Source organism: Aethalodelphis obliquidens, unplaced genomic scaffold (genome assembly GCF_003676395.1).
Source record: "Aethalodelphis obliquidens isolate GAN/ISIS:26980383/991018 unplaced genomic scaffold, ASM367639v1 scaffold3, whole genome shotgun sequence".
Classification (NCBI taxonomy): domain Eukaryota; kingdom Metazoa; phylum Chordata; class Mammalia; order Artiodactyla; family Delphinidae; genus Aethalodelphis; species Aethalodelphis obliquidens.
The window spans coordinates 36166324-36185670 of NW_020837947.1; the positions used below are offsets into that span (position 1 = coordinate 36166324).

Sequence of the window (19347 nt, forward strand, 5' to 3'; positions counted from 1 at the left end):
TATCAAATTCGTTTTGGAATGAGCTGGAGAGCAGGTAAATCATCAATTAAAGTATTTAAGATATCCTTTCCCCTTTAATTTTAAATTAATCATATCTTCACTAGAAACTGATAGTCTGGTTCTTTGGTTTCTTGACCCCTTAGAAAGATCCTCTTTTTTTTTTTTTTTTTGGTGGTACGCAGGCCTCTCACCGTTGTGGCCTCTCCCATTGCAGAGCACAGGCTCCGGACGCGCAGGCTCAGCGGCCATGGCTCACGGGCCCAGCCGCTCCGCGGCATGTGGGATCTTCCCGGACCAGGGCACGAACCCGCGTCCCCTGCATTGGCAGGCGGACTTCCAACCACCGCGCCACCAGGGAAGCCCAGAAGATCTTCTTATAGGATAAATATTTATGCACAAGGTTAGATATTTCAACTTGATTACTCAGATATGAATGAATAGGAATGAAAGTGTTGGTGAGGATGTGGAGAAATTGAAACCCTTGTTCATTGCTGGTGGGAATGAAAAATGGTTCAGCCACTGTGGAAAACAGTCTCTCAGTTTCTCAAAAAGTTAAACATGGAGTTACCATATGACACAGCATTCCTGCTCCTAGGCATATTCTCCAAAGAATTGAGAACAGGTACTCAAATAAATACACGTATATGCATGCTCAAAACAGCACTACTCACAATAGCCAAAAGATGAAAACAACCCAAATATTCATCAAAGGACGAATGGATAAACAAATTGCAGTATATACATAAAATGGAATATTATTCAGTGGTAAAAATGAATGAAGTACTGATATAAGCTACAACACAGGTGAATCTCAAAAACACTAGGCTAAGTGAAATAAAGCCAGCCTCAAAAGGTCACATATTGTATGATTCCATTTACATGAAATACCTAGCTAAATCCACAGAGACAGAATGCAGGCTGATGGCTGCAGAGAAGAAAGAGAAATGGGAAGCAACTGCTTACTGGGTATGGGGTTCCCTTTTGGGACGATTAAAATGTTTTGGGGCTGGACAGAGATGGTAGTTACACAACACTGTAAGTTTCTAAATGCCATTGAATGGTTCAATTTAAAATAGTTAATTTTATGTTATGCCAATTTATTTCAATGAAAAAAATTATAAATTTAGTAATGAGTTAGCTTCAATATGAAATTTATATTAGAAGATTGAAAACTTACTTTTCTATTTAATCTGCTATATTACATAAAATATCTAACTTAAATCCAGAAAAAGAAATACTTTTATAAACTATTAAGTATCAGTATGATGTTTAGGAGTAAGAGCATGTGGTCTCTTGTACACACTGCTTCAAGTCCTGCCACTTCTCCTGGTTACTCCTGCCTTGGCTAAGAATATGGAAGAATTAAAATTAAAACGCAAATAGTATCTGGGAGGGTGTGACAGGCCATGGGGTGCCCAGACATTTGGTCAAACATTATTCTGGGTGTGTCTGTGAGGGTCAGTCTGCATGAGATTAACATTTGAATTGGCAGACTGAGTAAAGCAGATTGCTCTCCCAAAGTGGGTGGGCCTCATCTAATCAGTTGAAGACCTAGATAGCACAAAAAGGCTGATCCTCCCTTGAGTAAAAGGGAACTCTATCTGCCTGTCTGCTTTTGAGATGGGCCACTGTTTTGTCTTGTTGTTGTTGTTGTTTGTTTTTTTGTTTTTTCCTGCCTTCAGATTCAAACTGTAACATTGGCTCTTCCTAGGCCTTCAGACTGGAGCTACACAATCAGCTAAGTCCTTATAATAAATCTCTTTCTATATACATATATATATCCTATTGGTTCTGCTTCTCTGCAGAACCCTGATTAACACAGAGGGGTGTTACAATAAGACAGTATTGGTTGTGAAGACTTTAGTTGTTCACTAGCTCAGTCCAGAAAAAATGAAAGTCTTGAAGGAAAAAAACTGAGAGAGGAAGGAAGAGCTTAGGGCACTTCTTTGGAAAGGCTAAGAGATGGGTGGCTTGAGGGCACTGTGTGCTTTTCTTGGGGAATGACACACTGAGCAACAGCCATTGTCTACTTGATGATGCTGTCTGGTATTTTTCCTACTATTAATGCCCATTTTTCTTGAGTCATTTTATCTAGGGGACATTGGCAGTACTTGATTGTTATATAATCATAAATTTATGGTTCTAATGCTAACACTTCATCCTTTTCAAAAGGCAAGCCACATTATAGAATACTGAGCATCAAATGCAGCTTAGCGAAATGAAAGTGGGAGTGGGATGTCAGTAGCACAGAAATATTGAGCAAGTTTATCTAAAAAGGGAGAATGGAAAAAACAACCCACAGAATAGATGCATAAAAACCTCAGGAAAGATGTTAGGAGCAGCTGGTAATAAGACTAATGAGAACAAATATCTGAAACAAAATAATATTTCTTTATATATTGACAAGATTTGTAAAAAAAAATATATTCTTCTTCCAGTATTCACAAATATAAATGTTTGTTGGTGCTATGATTCAAGTTATTTATAAATCTTAATTGCACACCTTCTGTGCACAAACTACTGCACCAGATCAGAAGTGATATTGGCCCCGCACTGAAGGAACTTTTAAAAACACACATATAGCGTGAACATAATAACAAACTCGAGACTGAACTGTGTTAACGACAGATTACTCTTTTAAGATGCAGACCTCAGCTAAGATGTAGCCCCTTGGACAATACTGGCTTATTTTATGTCTCTCCCCACAAGGACAGGTCTTCCTTCTGCCAGCACTTGGTAAGCACAGCAATGTGCTGGCTGTGTGGCTGAATGGGGTTACAGGCTCGCTTGAAGTCTAAGGGCGCCCTCATGAGAATACAGACCACAAAACAGTGCAGGGTAAAGCAGTGGGGCAGAGATCCAGCACAGTCAGCAAACAGTAGGAGAATCTGAGGAAACGCGGGACAGGAGTGTACAGAAGAGGAGAGCGGGTGCCTGGAACACCCCAAGACCCCTCTAAGCAAAGCAATCAGACGTAAGAAGTCCTCCTACACGAAGCTCTTGCTTTGGATCACGGCCACAACTGACTGCCTGAATCAAAAGCAGTCTAACAGGCTGACCTGTGAGGTGTCCTGTTACCCAAGTGCCTAACAGACCCAGTAGGATCTTCCCTCAAACAGAGAGGGGTTGCTTATGACCAGGGGCCCCAGAGGAATATCTGTGGAGAATTGAGGCAGAGAAGCTGAGCTGTCTGCACGATGTCTCAGTTCTTCATAGGGCCAGCCGTGGGACTGCTGAGATGTCCTTGATGCAATTAAACCCTAGCATTTACGGTAATCTGAATGCATGTGTGATATGAAAGAACCTAATTTGTGGTGTGTGTGTGTGTGTGTGTGCGCGCGCGCGCACGTACACTGTGAAAGGGCAGAGAAAGTGGATTTAAGAGAAGAATGAGCAGAAAGCAGAGGTGGCCTAGATGGAGGGAGAAGAAATGGACATGTGAAGAGGAAAAATAGCAAAGATCCCCTCCTTTGCTTTTTGCTGGGCCTGAGGCAAACAGCTGTGCCCAGTGCCCCTGGAGGTTACACTGCTACCTTTGGCAAGACATGGCGCTTCTCCATCCCTGAGGAATCCAGAAATAAGAGACAGGAAGCATGGAGGCTAATGCATCCTAAAGGATGAAAACATCAATCCTGGTAACGTGAAAAAGTAACAAGTAGTCTGATGTTATTTTCAGAAGTCAGGCTCAAAAAGTCTTAGGAATGAGACACACTGGAGGGTCATTAATGTGGCCAAATGAGACAAGAATGTGTGAAAACACTGGGTTTTTATATTCATGGGGGCATCCATTGAGAACCAAGGCTTACTGTTTCTTGATTATAAACATAATACTTGCTCATTGTTGAAAGTTTAGAAAATACAGCATGCAGGCACACAAAAAACACAGATGCATGTACGTGTGTGTGTGTGTATATATATATCCCAGTAATCCCAGAACTGAGAAAAATCAAGTCATTTTATAAAAGTTGCTCTGTTACAGAGGTTGTGTATGAACTTAAACTTGGATGATAACAGTGAAGGAGTTAAATTTCAGCTTAGAATCAGTTAGCTGATGACAGTCTGCAGAATATAACTTTTGTCAACACAATTGACGGGAACAAGTCATAATCCAGGATTCCAGGCCCTAAGAAAACGTGGAGCTCAGATAGTCTCTGTTTAGGTTGACTTTGGTTCGTGCACTCTGGCAGGTGTGGCCAATCTGAAATAAACGAGGTGGCTCTGGATCAGTGGCCGCAGACAGGTCCAGCTAAAGAACCAGGCTATTTGATCTGAGGCCCTGTCCTTACTAACATAATTTCTGCTGTACTAGAAGAACAAGCTGCTCCTTCATTTTATCATGAGGTTATTCTAGGCTGTGTCTTACGAAAGCACCTGAAATGTCTTTAGTATTATTATGAGCTGTCATAAACACACACTATCAGAACCTTAGAGCTTGGAGAGTCTGGGGAGGACACAGCGGGGTGAAGCTTAATTTAAAGCTGTGTCTCCAGCCTGTAGAAGAGGCCAGAGGAAGAAGACAAGCCTTGATTCCAGCTGGACCAGGAGCTTCCTACCCTCTGGGCCAGGGATTCAAATGGGGAGGAATGCTGGCCCCTTCCCCTCTTGCTCTACTGCTTCTTCTACTTGAGAAGCTCCCTTCTCCTGCCCTTTCCTCCTATAATGTAAACGCTCCCTAATAAAGTATTTAAGAGGTAGCAAAGTGTATGTAGTGGGTGCTACAAACAAATGGCTTGAACAAAGAGATGTCTTCACGACAAGCCAGGCACCCTCCTCATCTCTAGGTCCAGATGCCCACGGCAACTACACAAGCTCTAATGAAGCCTAAAGTCATCATAGCTTCCCTCTCTACCGCTGGAGCTTTATTCTTCTGAAAAAGAGCACATCAACTTAACAAATTCAGTTGCTTCTATGAATGAAGTTTTCATTATAAACATAAATCCTTTCATATTATTTGTTAAGCTAAGCTGCTGACCTAAAACAACTGCTCTTCAAAGGCAGCTTGCGACTGTACCAAGGCCTTGAAGGAATTCCATAAGGTTTGTAAGTGATTTATTGTCCCCATAGCATTGTGATACTAAGAAGAGTAAGAGGTGCATATTTCCAACTAATTATTGTTGCTTAAGCAGCATAACCGTTTGTTTTCCTATGGCCACCAATGGATAATGGACAATTAGCATTACAAAAATACCTCAGAAAAATGAATCATCTTACAATATATCACTTATTAAATCTTATTAAATGAAAGACAACATAATTGTAATATGCAACTTATATCAACTAACAATAATTCTCAGGATTTGGAGATAGACATAGCAACAATAAGAAGATTACTAAACATACCTGAACTAGTTCTGCCTTTAATTCTTCTTTTTCCTCCTCAGAGAGCATGCTAGGGAAGTCAGCACTGGCTCCTGTGTCTTCATCTCTTCCTTGCAGTGGTTCAGTCTCCAACAAACCTTTAGGCAAGATTGGCAAAACATAACGCAAGTTAAAAAATGAATTTAGGGCTTCCCTGGTGGCGCAGTGGTTGAGAGTCCGCCTGCTGATGCAGGGGACGCGGGTTCGTGCCCCGGTCCGGGAAGATCCCACATGCCGTGGAGCGGCTGGGCCCGTGAGCCATGGCCGCTGAGCCTGTGCGTCTGGAGCCTGTGCTCCGCAACGGGAGAGGCCACAACAGTGAGAGGCCCGCGTACCGCAAAAAAAAAAAAAATAAGAATTTAGCCAAATTCTACTTCCATGGTCTGAAGAACTAGATACTCTGACTGACCCTCCCACTGAAAAATAACTAAAAATTCCAGAAGAAAGAAATCCTTCTAAATGTGTCATGAGCTGTCAAGAAAGTAAAGAATACTAAGAATCCCCAAAACTAAGTGAAAGTGGGAAGTTGAGATGTAAACAAAACAAGTCTTCATTAATTCTACATTTACCACCCAGATGAATCCCAGCCTCAGTTTTTACTGTCCCATGGGATGCAGGGGGCAGAGGACAAAGCCCAGGGCCACGGAGGGAGAGAAGGTTATGGTGAGACCCTCCTGCCCACAGGGCTACACCCTGAGAGTAAGGTGACCTGGAAGTAAATACCTTCACTCCCCACAGGCATCTGCAAGGCAAATTGCCTGCCCTGACATTCAGCATGAAGTGGACAGGGCAAAAGGGCTTCCCCTGAGAATTCACAACCTCCCAGGTGGTCCAAAAGAACCTCGAGATAAGAGAGTATTAAAACTTTTTTCCACTTCGATGTGGAAATATGCAGATATGGAACCTGGAGCAGCTGCAGCCGTGAGGAAGTACTGTGGCCACACTGACTCTGTCAGAGGGAGGTGGGAAGCGCCTGGACAACGCAAATGCATATGTCCTCTGTAAACAGGCGCACATATATACGGAAGCTTTATTTATGACATGAATTATGACAGAGCTGGCATTCATACATCTCTGGAAAAAGGGAGGTCTTTTAATAAATTGTCCTGGAACAAATAGTTTTCCATATAGTAAAAATAAAATTGGACACCTTCACACCATTAACAGAGATTAAATTATAAATATTTTAGAAGACAATATGGGACTTTATATTTATGAACCTCTGGGTAGGAAGGGATTTCTTGAGACACACAAAAAGGGTAAATCATGAAAGAAAGGATGGATAAGATTGAGTTATCACTTCACACCTGTCAGAATGGTTATTGTCAAAAAGACCACAAATAACAAATGCTGGTGAGGAGAAAAGGGAACACTTGTGCACTCTTGGTGGGAATGCAAATTGGTGCAGTCGTTATGGAAATAGTAAGGAGGCTCCTCAAAAAACCAAAAATAGAACTACTATATGATCCATCAATTTCATCTCTGGGTGTTTACCCAAAGAAAACAAAAACACTGACTTGAAAGATATATACACCCCAATGTTCATAGAAGCATAATTTACAATAACAAAGATCTGGAAGCAACCTAAGTGTCCATCAACAGATGAATGGATAAAGAAGACATGGCATATATATATATATATATATATATATATATATATACACACACACACACACACGCAATGGAACATTAGTCATATAAAAGAATGAAATTCTGCTATCTGCAAAAATGTGAAGGGACCTAGAGGGTATTATGTTTAGTGAAATAATTCAGACAGAGAAAGACAAATACTGTTTGTTATAACTTATATGTGGAACATAAAAAAATAAAACAAATAAAACAGAAACAGCTCACAGATATAGAGAACAAACTAGTCATTACCAGTGGGAAGAAAGATGGAGGAGGGAAAAGATAGGGGTAGAGGATTAAAAGAGACAAACTACTATATAAAATAAATGAGATACAAGGATATATTGTACAGCACAGGGGATATAGGCAATATTTTTAGAATAACTTTAAATGCAATATAATCTATCAAAATACTGAATCACTATATCGTACATTTGAAACTAATATAATATTGTAAATCAATTCTTAATCAAAAAATAAGAATGGGTATTCCCTGGTGGTGCAGTGGTTGAGAGTCCGCCTGCCGATGCAGGGCACGTGGGTTCGTGCCCCGGTCTGGGAAGATCCCACATGCCACGGAGTGGCTGGGCCCGTGAGCCATGGCTGCTGAGCCTGCGCGTCCGGAGCCTGTGCTCCGCAACGGGAGAGGCCACAACAGTGAGAGGCCCGTGTACCGCAAAAAAAAAAAAGAATGTTTCTTCATCAAAAACACTAACTGTATGGAAAATAAAAAGACAAGCCACTAATGGAAGAAGATATCTCCCAGATGTAGAACTAGCAAAATTAGTTCCCAGAATAAACAGAATTCCTACCAACCCACATAAACAATGGAAATAACCCAATAGAAACATGGGCCAAAAAACCCAAACAGATTCATTACAGGGAGAAATCACAAGTGGTTAATAAATCCCGAATAACATGCTCAACCTCACTGATATTCCGGGAAATACAAATTAAAACATTTCATACCCACTGGATTAGCAAAAAGTTAAAAGTTTGATGATATTAATAAAAGTTGATGACTATGTAGAGGATGGAAACTCTGATACACTGCTTACAAAAATATAAATAGATACAAATAACTTGAAAAAAATGTATCATTATCTAGTAAAGTTGAACATTCACACACCCTACAATCCAGCATTCCACACCTATGGATATACCCAAGACACTCATACATCAGTACCTGAGGTCATTAATAAGAACTTTCATGATAGCAAAAAACTGTAAATCAGCAAAAGTCTATCAACAGGAGAACATATAAGCACACCGTGGTCATTTACACCAAGACAGCTCGACCCTAGTGAAATGAGTCAACTACAGCCATGCACGCCACATGGGTGAAACTCAGAAACAAGATGCTGAGTGAAAAACACAAGTTGCAGAAGAATAATAAAGTATAACTGCACTTATATGAAGTCTCCAAACACACAAACTAAATAAAGTACTGTTTAGGAATAAAAGTAAAAAGACAAGCAAGGCTATGGTAAAAAATTCAGGACCATGGTTTTCTCTGAGGAGTGGGGGAGACCAATTTCAATGCTAAGTATTTCTTTTTCATGAGTAATACCTGTTCGTTGTAAAAGATAATAAAATAAAATGACCCATTAGTCATTAAAATTACTCTTAATCACACTACCCAGACATAATGATCATCTTGTCCATCCTTTCTGGTCTTTCTTCTATGCATTTGCTTACATTTTCTTGTATATATTTATATGCATTTACTGTTGTGAATTTAATTTACTTTTTCAATAGGATAACATGATATCCTTCATGTCTCAAAACATATATCTACCTTTATTTATTTTTATGGTTGTACAGTATTTTGTCTCATGTATGACTGATAATTTATCCTGTTTATTGGGGAGCTGCAGTGAACATCTCCTTGCCAAGTCATTAGGCAAAATCTTGATGATTTCCTACACACTGGGTTACAGAGGCAAAGGCCATGGACATTTTTAAACCTTCTGCCTGGTTATCCCCCAGAAAGGTGGTGCCAATTTTATGCAAACATCAGCAACCTAGGAGAGTATCTCTAGATTCTCGGTACAAGAATGTTAAGTAGGTCATTTAAAAAGTTTTAAACACTGTCATTTATTTTTGCTGGTAAATATTTATGTTTACATGTGGCCAATATATTTTTAGTCAGTGTTCTAGGATAACTGTCTAAATCAGGAATCAGCAGTAATTCCAAGCACAGTTTTAAGAGATGCGCCCAGAAGGTAAGCTGCCCACCTGCACTGGGGGCTGGGGAAGAGCCATAGGAGGAACCTGTAAGACACTCTGGTCTTCTCCCCAACTCAGCCTGGCCCAGGAACTTAGCAGATACTGCTCAAACTTAGCCAGAACCTAAATTCTCCATCTTCTCCTTTCTTGACAGTATAAGAGGACATGTACCAGGGAACAGACAACAGTTCCAGGCACTTAGACTTTTCAAGACATCAAACATCTTTAGTATCTTCCTATATTCTAGGAAGATTCGAAATCCATTTAAATTGCTAATATGTGAATTGGGAAACTTCTAGCAAATTTAGGGAAGGACAGACCTCCCCTTATCCAGCAGGTAGCTTCTACTTTTCAGGGGGAAGGTATATACATCTCATAAAGTGAGATATTTCCTGTACTGGCTTCAGCTCTGATCTGTCACACATGCCACTCCTCAGAGACATCATGAATCTCAAAGTTTCTCTCCCAGAAAGCAGCCATTCAGGAAATCTGCCTGGAGCCCAGAAGCTGCTATTTAGGTCAGGTCTAATTAGACCAGCTACCTTCTTTACTCTTGTCTTTGAAATAAATGTCAGTTCCCCATCATTTTTTTGACTCACTGCGTTAGGGAAGCAGCAATCACTCATGAGGTCAAAGGATAATTCCAGAATCAAGGAGTAAGGGGAAAAAGGAGTTCGATTTTAAAAAGTGATCAAACAGTGAAAGAGTCAAAATCAGAAAGAAAAAACAAGCAAATAGGAAGAGATACCAAGTGACAGATGATAATGTGAGAAGGGCAGTAAAATGAGTATAAAATAACCTAGTTACTATGGAAGAAGATATTAGAGAAGATTAAAAACATATTTTTAATAAAAGCAATAATTAGTGGGCAAAACTATTCAAGAAGCACAATTTTTAGCGGGTACCAATACATTATGAATTTTGTTCTCTTTTCCAAATGTGCAGACTACACCGCCTTTATCTGGCATAGAAGAAAGAGCACTACAACAGGAGTTGGGACACTTGGAATTCTGCCTACCTGTGGGCTTGCCACTAACCAGCAGAGGACACTTGACCTCAATTATCTCATCTGTAAAATGGGTACCTTACAGGATTGTTGTTAAGATTAAATGATGTTAAATCAGATAAGATATGTGAAAATGTTTAAATTTCCGTACAGACCTCAGCAACATATTGGTGAAGTTTGGGGGTGACAGTTTTTAAAAGTATTAATGTGCTATGTTCTCTTTTGTGTTTTAGCCTCCCCAAGATATAGTATTTTCCTAGCTGGTCTAAGGCATCCATCTGTCTGAGGTAGAGAAAGGAGCAAAAGAAACACAAAGATTAATATTTAGATTTTTGGCATCTGAAATTGGATTTGCCAGGAAGACAACAGTTTTGTAAAATAGGCAATATTCTTAGGAGGGGATGTTCTCCACATCTTTATTTCCCTCTTTGTACATCAGAAGCCAAGGCCAGGACATCCAGGCCAGGAAGCTCCCCTTAGGTACACAGTGCATGAGGATTTACCAAGGATGTACGTACCTCCTGCTCTGTGCCCCGGAGCAGGCGGGAAGAGGGAAGGGAGAAAGAAGGAGAGGAGCTGTGAGGTGTGTATGTCCAATCTTTCCCTTTGGGTTTTGGCCCAGAAAGATTTATAGAGGAACCTGCTGGAGGTTCTGTTTGCTTCTCCAGACCCACCCTCTATCCTCTTCCACTCTGCTCTGTGCCTGGGAGACTGGCCTAAGGATTACATCAACATGGTTCCCTCACCCTTCTGCTTCCTTTCTGCATTGGCCATCAGAGCCCCAGCGGGACCCTGTGGGACAGAAAGGGGCAGGGACTGCCTCTCTCCCTGCCAGGCTGCACTGTGCAGTTTTATTTTTCCACCACCAAAGACCACAGCTTCTGTTCAGTAGTTTTCTTCTACAGCTCAGCTCTTGTCAAGTTCCTAGAACCCTGCCCTGTCCTCCAGCCTAGGGATTGTACTGACTTCCTGCTGCTATTGCTCTGAGGAGCTTCAACATGCCCTGTTGGTTTCCCCTAATTCTTCCTATATCTCTAATAGTCCCTTCATTAAACTCTTGAATCAGGCACCCCTTTTGAGCATGTCATCCATTTACTTCTTTCCTGGTCCCTGACTGATATAGGAAGCCTGCCCCACTCTGATTTGGAGGGCAGTGGTCGCTCCAGAGAAAAATATCTTTCAGGCTGTGCTGCACCAGCCTGGAGCACAGCCATATCTCTATCAACAGGTGCTGGGTGGTTGGGCATCTCGGCCCTTGGTGTTTAGTTCCCCAATTCACTCTTCTGCAGTCAGTTAACCACGCATGGGATCCAGAACTCCCCTTAGCACTTAGAGAGAAACTTGCTGCCTTGGCAAAGGGTTGGTGCCCCTGCAGCAGGAGCGGAGGTTACTGGCCCTGGCCAGAGGTCTGGGTGGAGGGGGTGGAGAAATCAGCCATCAAGAGCCAAAGTGAAGCTGAATCAGCTTGGAAAGGTTACTGGGCCCAGACTCAGGTAAGGAAGACAGGATCATAAGTAATACCTGCAGAAAACGTCAGCATCGGAAGACTTCATGGTCCCAGTGGCCCAAAGAGCCAGAGGAGAAGCCAAGGCACTACGTGGGCCCTTCCTGCTTCCATATACCAGACATCCCCTTAGCTGGGACACGGAAAAGGGGAGCTGAAAAAGGAGAATTCTGAGCTAGAGGGTAATTTTACTAAAGAATTAAGTACCATTTAAAGGGGCTTTAAAAATGATTGCATTGGAATGGACTAAAGCTATCTTTTCTTCCCCACTATCCAAAGCGCAAGGGTAGTAGGGGTACAGGTATAGGTCAGGTATGGAGCACAAGTATGTGCACCAAGGTGTGGTGTGAATAAATCTTGCAAACCTGCTGTGGGGTATTTTGCACTTCAAGATGCCCATTTTACTTTCATTAGTACATGCAACAAAATATACAGACCTGTCTTAATAAAAGTAACAGATATTCACAGGAATGACTCTACCGCAGGAGTTGTGCTTCTGCATTGGCCAGGTGACATCCTGGTCTGTAAGAGTCGTCAAATGCTACCATCCGCCTGCTTTCACTATACCTACAATGACCCAGTGATGACTCATTTAAGTTCCACATATGAGACTGAATGACACAACAAACTGAACCAGATCCAACTGAGAAGTCACTGTGGGCCAGTCCCAGCCTTTGCTAATGGGGACCGTCACTCATGGGACCTGGGTTCAGAGTCTGGCTCAGCTACAAGTTGCTGTGTTCTCACTTAGGTTAGTCTGAGTCCTAAGCCTATGCCTTTACCTGGCTTACAACCATCTGAAGAATAGTAAACAAAATGCTGCTGAGTACAAGTCAAGAATGAACTCTGGATGAAAGTGCCTCCCCTCCAACCTTGAAATGAAATCACCTGTTGGCATCAACGTACTTGAATGCATCCGGTCAAGCGCTCCCCTGGGTTAGGCTGTGGCTTCATGCACATACTGAAACAGTACAGATAGCTATGAGGTAAAATGATTATGAACTGTGACTTCAGACGAGTGACCATACCCTGAATTGTTGGCAAATATATAAAAGTTCCAGAATTTCTTTTAAATAACAAAAGAGTCTTGCATGTTTGTGTGCGTACACCATATTCAGGAATTAAGAAATAAATCCAGCGAAGGAAGTGCATATTTTCAAAAAGAATACAAAGTTATCCTAGGACTTAATAAAAAAAAAGATAGACCTGGATAGACCTAGAGTCTGTCATACAGAGTGAAGTAAGTCAGAAAGAGGAAGACAAATACCGTATGCTAACACATATATATGGAATTTAAGGGAAAAAAAATGTCATGAAGAACCTAGGGGTAAGACAGGAATAAAGACACAGACCTACTAGAGAATGGACTTGAGGATATGGGGAGGGGGAAGGGTAAGCTGTGACAAAGCGAGAGAGAGGCATGGACATACATACACTACCAAACGTAAGCTAGTGGGAAGCAGCCGCATAGCACAGGGAGATCAGCTAGGTGCTTTGTGACCGCCTGGAGGGGTGGGATAGGGAGGGTGGGAGGGAGGGAGACGCAAGAGGGAAGAGATATGGGAACGTATGTATATGTATAACTGATTCATTTTGTTGTACAGCAGAAACTAACACACCACTGTAAAGCAATTATACTCTAATAAAGATGTTAGAAAAATTAAAAAAAAGAATGCAATAAAATAGTTTAAATGAAAATTCACCATGCTTTAAATAATAAATCTACAACTGTAATATTTATTACTTAATTATATTTTCTTCATGATGTTTGGTAAAAATAGCTTCAGGCATTCTTTTAACATAAAACTTCAAAATATCTCCATTTATTCCCTAAGGGAAAAGCTATTGAGCTAATCTCATTATTGTTGGATTTATGATTATCTCTGAGTACACACACAAAAAGCTAATACATGTTAATTTGAGGAGGGTGGAAATTAAAGCTATAAAACAAATTTGTTTATTAGAATCCCTTCTGCACATTTACTAAATCTTCCACACAAAAAACCAAAATATTATTTCTTATGCACCTCCCTTCTTGAACTGCTTTTCATTCATTTACCAGAAACTCGTATCTAGCCTATTGCTGAATCACATGTAGAGCAGATAGGGCTTTGAAGGCTTTTCCTTGTTTTGCCCTGTAGTTTTGGCAGAGGGCTCAAATGCTAAGAACAATATAATGAGAGCTTTACACTCCCACATCCTAAAAGCAAGGCTGGAACCCTAACGTAGGACACGCCAGTGGGATAACCTATCTCCAGCCTTTGAGACAGGGGGTGACACATAAACCCCAGCTGCCACCTATGGCAGTCTGTAGCCTTAATATATGCAGGGTCTCCCACTGCTGAGCACCGGGAAGAGTCCATGGTGGGCTTTCATCTCCCAAACACTCTCATATAGGAGTTGCTCAACTAATATTTGTTGAGTTAATCCCCTAGAATAGAAAATCAAGCTATCAACTCTTTTTTTTTTTTTTTTTGGTACGCGGGCCTCTCACTGTTGTGGCCTCTCCCGTTGCCGAGCACAGGCTCCGGACGCGCAGGCTCAGCGGCCATGGCTCACGTGCCCAGCCGCTCCGCGGCATGTGGGATTTTCCCGGACCGGGGCACGAACCCGTGTCCTCTGCATCGGCAGGCAGACTCCCAAACACTGCGCCACCAGGGAAGCCCCAACTCTTCTTTTTTTAAAAACACTGAAGTATTGTTGATTTACAATGTTGTGTAAAGTGATTCAATTATACATATATATGTCTATATATTCTTTTTCATATTCTTTTCCATTATGGTTTATTATAGGATATTGAATATAGTTTCCTGTGCAATACAGTAGGATCTTGTGGTTTATCTATTTTATATATAGTAGCTTGTATCTGCTAATCTCAAACTCCTAATTTATCCCGCCCCCAATCCCTTTCCCCTTTGGTAACCACAGGCTTGTTTTCTACGTCTTACCAAGTCTTCCTGATGCCCTTTGTGTATCTTTTCATCATCTATCATATCTGTCTATCCTGAATTTTCATTGCTATGACACAGTACTGCTTGCTGTGCACACTGCTTGCTGTGACTTAGGGCTTTTGTCTCTACACACTCAAAATTATTTAAATCTTAGCTAAATTTTATCTCCTTGCTTATAGTCTCTTTCTCCACCACCCAATCTACACAACACTCAAATTAATATTTTGAACACATAACCTTCATCATCTTAAAACCCAGTTGCAAAAACATTACATGGATGGAATGGAATTGCTTCTAGCCTAAATTTGAAAATTCTTACACTAGCATTCAAAACCTTCCACAGCTGGCTACAAGTGGTGATTCCAACTAGCCTGCCTATGATTCTCCCGCCAAGGCCTCAAAACCCACCAGGCTGTCATATGCAGTGCTCCTCACTCGTGTTCTATTCATTCTTATGTTTTTATGCCACTCCATCTCTCTCGAAAGCCTCTCTTCCCTTCCTCTTCAGTTTCTCTTCTAAGAATCCTACCAAGTTGCCAACAACACTAGAATAACAAGTTACCATGTCGTGTGCCTTAAATTGATCTAAAATGGCTCTTTTGCTTTCTCTATGTATTACGACGCACATTACTCTCTATATTATGATATACATTATTCTATATATTACTACTAAATATTATATAGAGTAAAAGCTACATTACGACTTGCATTTTATAAATTGCATTAATACACATAATACTATATATTACTATAATTATAGTTAAACAAGTTTATGGGGAAAATATTTCAGGCACTGTCCTGTAAAATTTTATTATCCTTCTTAAAATATGAAGAACACATGAGTCACCACTACTAATAGCATTTATTTTCTAAAGCTTTGGTGTCATTTAATAATGTAGCTAAAAAAGATCATCTCTGTAATGCTCAGCCTGAGAGTGTACTAATCAGTTGAATACGGACTTTATGCTTTTTACTAAGTATTTTATCTAAAGATGCTTCTGAGGTTGTAGACAACTAAATTAAATTCTTATACTCCATCTTTCCCCTTTTTTAAAAATATGCCGTTTAGGTAATAATCCACATAGTCATATGCTGGTTAAAATAGACTCTACTCTCTAAAGAAAAATTTGTGACTGACCAAAACCTAATGTTGGCTAAAGATGGAAGTGACATGCTATTACAGATAGAGATAAACAAATACATGGAAATATTTCCTTCCATTTCTCATTTACCCATATGTACAAGGTAACTGTCTTCTGACTGTAAGAGGAAACATACCCTTGATATAAAATTCTTAGGTGCATTGTGTATTGATGAGGTTACCAAAATTCAATAGGATACTAAAGTTAGCAGAAAGTATATGGCACGCAAGAGTTAAATAAGTACTGCACAGCCCTGAAGGGCAGGCCATCTTCAAGGAGCTCAAATCAATCAGGGATGCACATAAACCTAAATTATCATTTCTGTGACTAAGGTCTGATCAGGACTCTTACCTACCGTCAGGGATAAGAATCCCAGACAGTCTGAACTGGCCCCATTTACCCAAGGCTTCCCTGGGCTCATGCCCAACCCACGCCTTTAGGGTGCTTCTGAAGGTACTGAGAGCTGTGGAAATTTGAGGGATGGAGAGGCCCCGCTCCCCTATGGCTACAGTGGCGCTGCCCAGGCCCATGGGAGTGGCTTGATTTGTGGTATCATTTTACTGGGCTAACTACAGAAAATGTCCTTGCATTAAGACACGGCTTCAATTATTGTGAAAGACCAGCTGGCCATTCAGGCTGGGATCCCCAGGTTGGCTGCATCTTTGAGAGATGTCATATCCTGTAGTCTGTTAAGTCCAGATATTTTATTTCACTACTTCACATTGTGGTAATCAGCCTCTTAGATGATAGTTTCCACTAACAAATCTTCTGGGAGATTGATTTGCCAAGAAGACCAAACTTCTTTCGGGAAATTCTGCGCTCTCTACTTTCTCAGAACAAAATCTACTAGAGAAACCAAATGAACAGCAAAAGATTATCTGGTAAGCATTGGGAAGAACAAAGAGAGTTTGATGACTTCAAGATATTTATCACTTATGCTATATTTTAACCGCACAATTCATCGTCTTTCTCCTCCTTCAGATTATGAGGTACTTTATACACTCTTAATACAAGGTTCTCCATAAATATCAATATTTGTGGACTAATTTAATTAGCTCTCATGACCTTCCATATGTACTATTCAAATGTCTATGAATTAAATCTGATATTCAGTCAGGGGAGTCTCTGTCTTTTTGCAGTGTTGAAGACAAAATGATCAAGACTTACAACCATTAAACTCTTAGAGGAAAACATAGGCAGAACACTCTATGACATAAATCACAGCAAGATCCTTTTTGACCCACCTCCTAGAGAAATGGAAATAAAAACAAAAATAAACAAATGGGACCTAATGAAACTTCAAAGGTTTTGCACAGCAAAGGAAACCATAAACAAGACCAAAAGACAACCCTCAGAATGGAAGAAAATATTTGCAAATGAAGCAACTGACAAAGGATTAATCTCCAAAATTTATAAGCAGCTCATGGAGCTCAATAACAAAAAAACAAATAACCCAATCCAAAACTTGGCAGAAGACCTAAATAGACATTTCTCTAAAGAAGATATACAGACTGCCAACAAACACATGAAAGAATGCTCAACTTCATTAATCATTAGAGAAATGCAAATCAAAACTACAATGAGATATCAGCTCACACCAGTCAGTATGGCCATCATCAAAAGATCTAGAAACAATAAATGCTGGAGAGGGTGTGGAGAAAAGGGAACACTCTTGCACTGTTGGTGGGAATGTAAACTGATACAGCCACTGTGGGGAACAGTATGGAGGTTCCTTAAAAAACTACAAATAGAACTACCATATGACCCAGCAATCCCACTACTGGGCATATACCCTGAGAAAACCATAATTCAAAAAGAGTCATGTACCACAATGTTCATTGCAGCTCTATTTACAATAGCCAGGAGATGGAAACAACCTAAGTGTCCATCATCGGATGAATGGATAAAGAAGATGTGGCACATATATACAATGGAATATTACTCAGCCATAAAAAGAAATGAAATTGAGCTATTTGTAATGAGGTGGATAGACCTAGAGTCTGTCATACAGAGTGAAGTAAGTCAGAAAGAGAAAGACAAATACCGTATGCTAACACATATGTATGGAATTTAAGAAAAAAATGTCATGAAGAACCTAGGGGTAAGACAGGAATAAAGACACAGACCTACTAGAGAATGAACTTGAGGATATGGGGAGGGGGAAGGGTAAGCTGTGACAAAGTGAGAGAGAGGCAGGGACATGCATACACTACCAAACATAAGGTAGATAGCTAGTGGGAAGCAGCCGCCTAGCACAGGAAGATCAGCTAGGTGCTTTGTGACTGCCTGGAGGGGTGGGATAGGGAGGGTGGGAGGGAGGGAGACGCAAGAGGGAAGAGATATGGGAACATATGTATGTGTATAACTGATTCACTTTGTTATAAAGCAGAAACTAACACATCATTGTAAAGCAATTATACTCCAATAAAGATGTAAGAAAAAAAAAAGACTTACAACCAACGCAGTGGCCATTGACAGAAGTATTAAATAACGCAGCAGAGAAGTAACAATCAGCACACATCAATGTATCAGCTGTCCTGGCACCATCACTACATTCTTGTTACTGCATCTAGTCCCTTCAAGAACTACATTAAGCCAGAGGCTAGCTTTCATTCTATCAATGTTCTGCCTGAGTTTATACCTTTATATTCCCCAATAAAACAATTCTGTTTCTACTTCCTTGAAAAAGATACAAGTAATTAAAGGGAGAAAGTTTAAGAGGAACTAGGATCCTCAAGACATGATGGGTGTCCCTAGAATATTAACCCCATTTGGTAACAGAAAACACCTACAGCAGGATCTTACCCAACATCCCGACAAGTTGAAAATTGACATATACCTAGGACTATCTGTGGTAGAAAGGTGTCCCTTCATGTCACCCAGGACATGGTTGTGTTACACTGTCCAACTTCTGTGTTAATTTAGGTTGTTTAGAAAATATCAATAAAAGAAAACTTTAGTTAACTGTGAATACTGTAGAAAAAAATTTCTTTAAATGTTTAAAAGTGGGTCAAGGGAAAAAGTATAGAAAACACTGGGTTTTCTTTAATGAAAGCCAGAAACAGAGAAGCTTAAGTTCCTTACAGTTGATGTGGTAGATGTGTTCCTCCGGGGGCTGCTTCTGAAATTCACTCACGTGAGGCCAATGTGAATCACAACCAAAGAGTGAGCCACTCAGACCTGAGTTTTTATTCCTCACCTGAGGTCACATGGCCTTATCCACACCAATGGCTTCTGTTGGTTACAAGCATTTCAAGTGACCACACTCAAAGCCATGGGAAAAAACCACGAAGTCAATTTTCAATTAAAAGATGTGACACGAGGCAGGCCTGGATGGGGAGGCTGCAGGACGGGGAGAGGGGACAGAGCCTGGAGCCGTGCCCATGCTGGGACATCAAGGCTGTCCACGGGGCCCGGTCTGCCGTGCAGGCTGTGCAGCGGGTCCGCAGTAGGCTGCCCAGGTGGGTGCGAGGGACAGGAAAGCATCCCTGGCAGGTTTGTAGCAGCCCACCCGGACGGACCCCTTCT

The 19347-nt window shown here is 40.8% G+C and overlaps 1 protein-coding gene across 3 annotated transcripts in view; it reads right to left on the reverse strand.

Moving 5' to 3' along the window:
• The window catches only part of TPD52L1 (TPD52 like 1), a 100502-nt gene that overhangs the window by 31736 nt on the left and 49419 nt on the right, over positions 1-19347 (reverse strand). For all 3 annotated transcript variants that reach the window (XM_027087182.1, XM_027087201.1, XM_027087192.1), the window contains exon 2: positions 5341-5456. In XM_027087182.1, coding sequence (XP_026942983.1) covers positions 5341-5456 — 116 coding nt within the window. The remainder of the gene's footprint in view (positions 1-5340; positions 5457-19347) is intronic.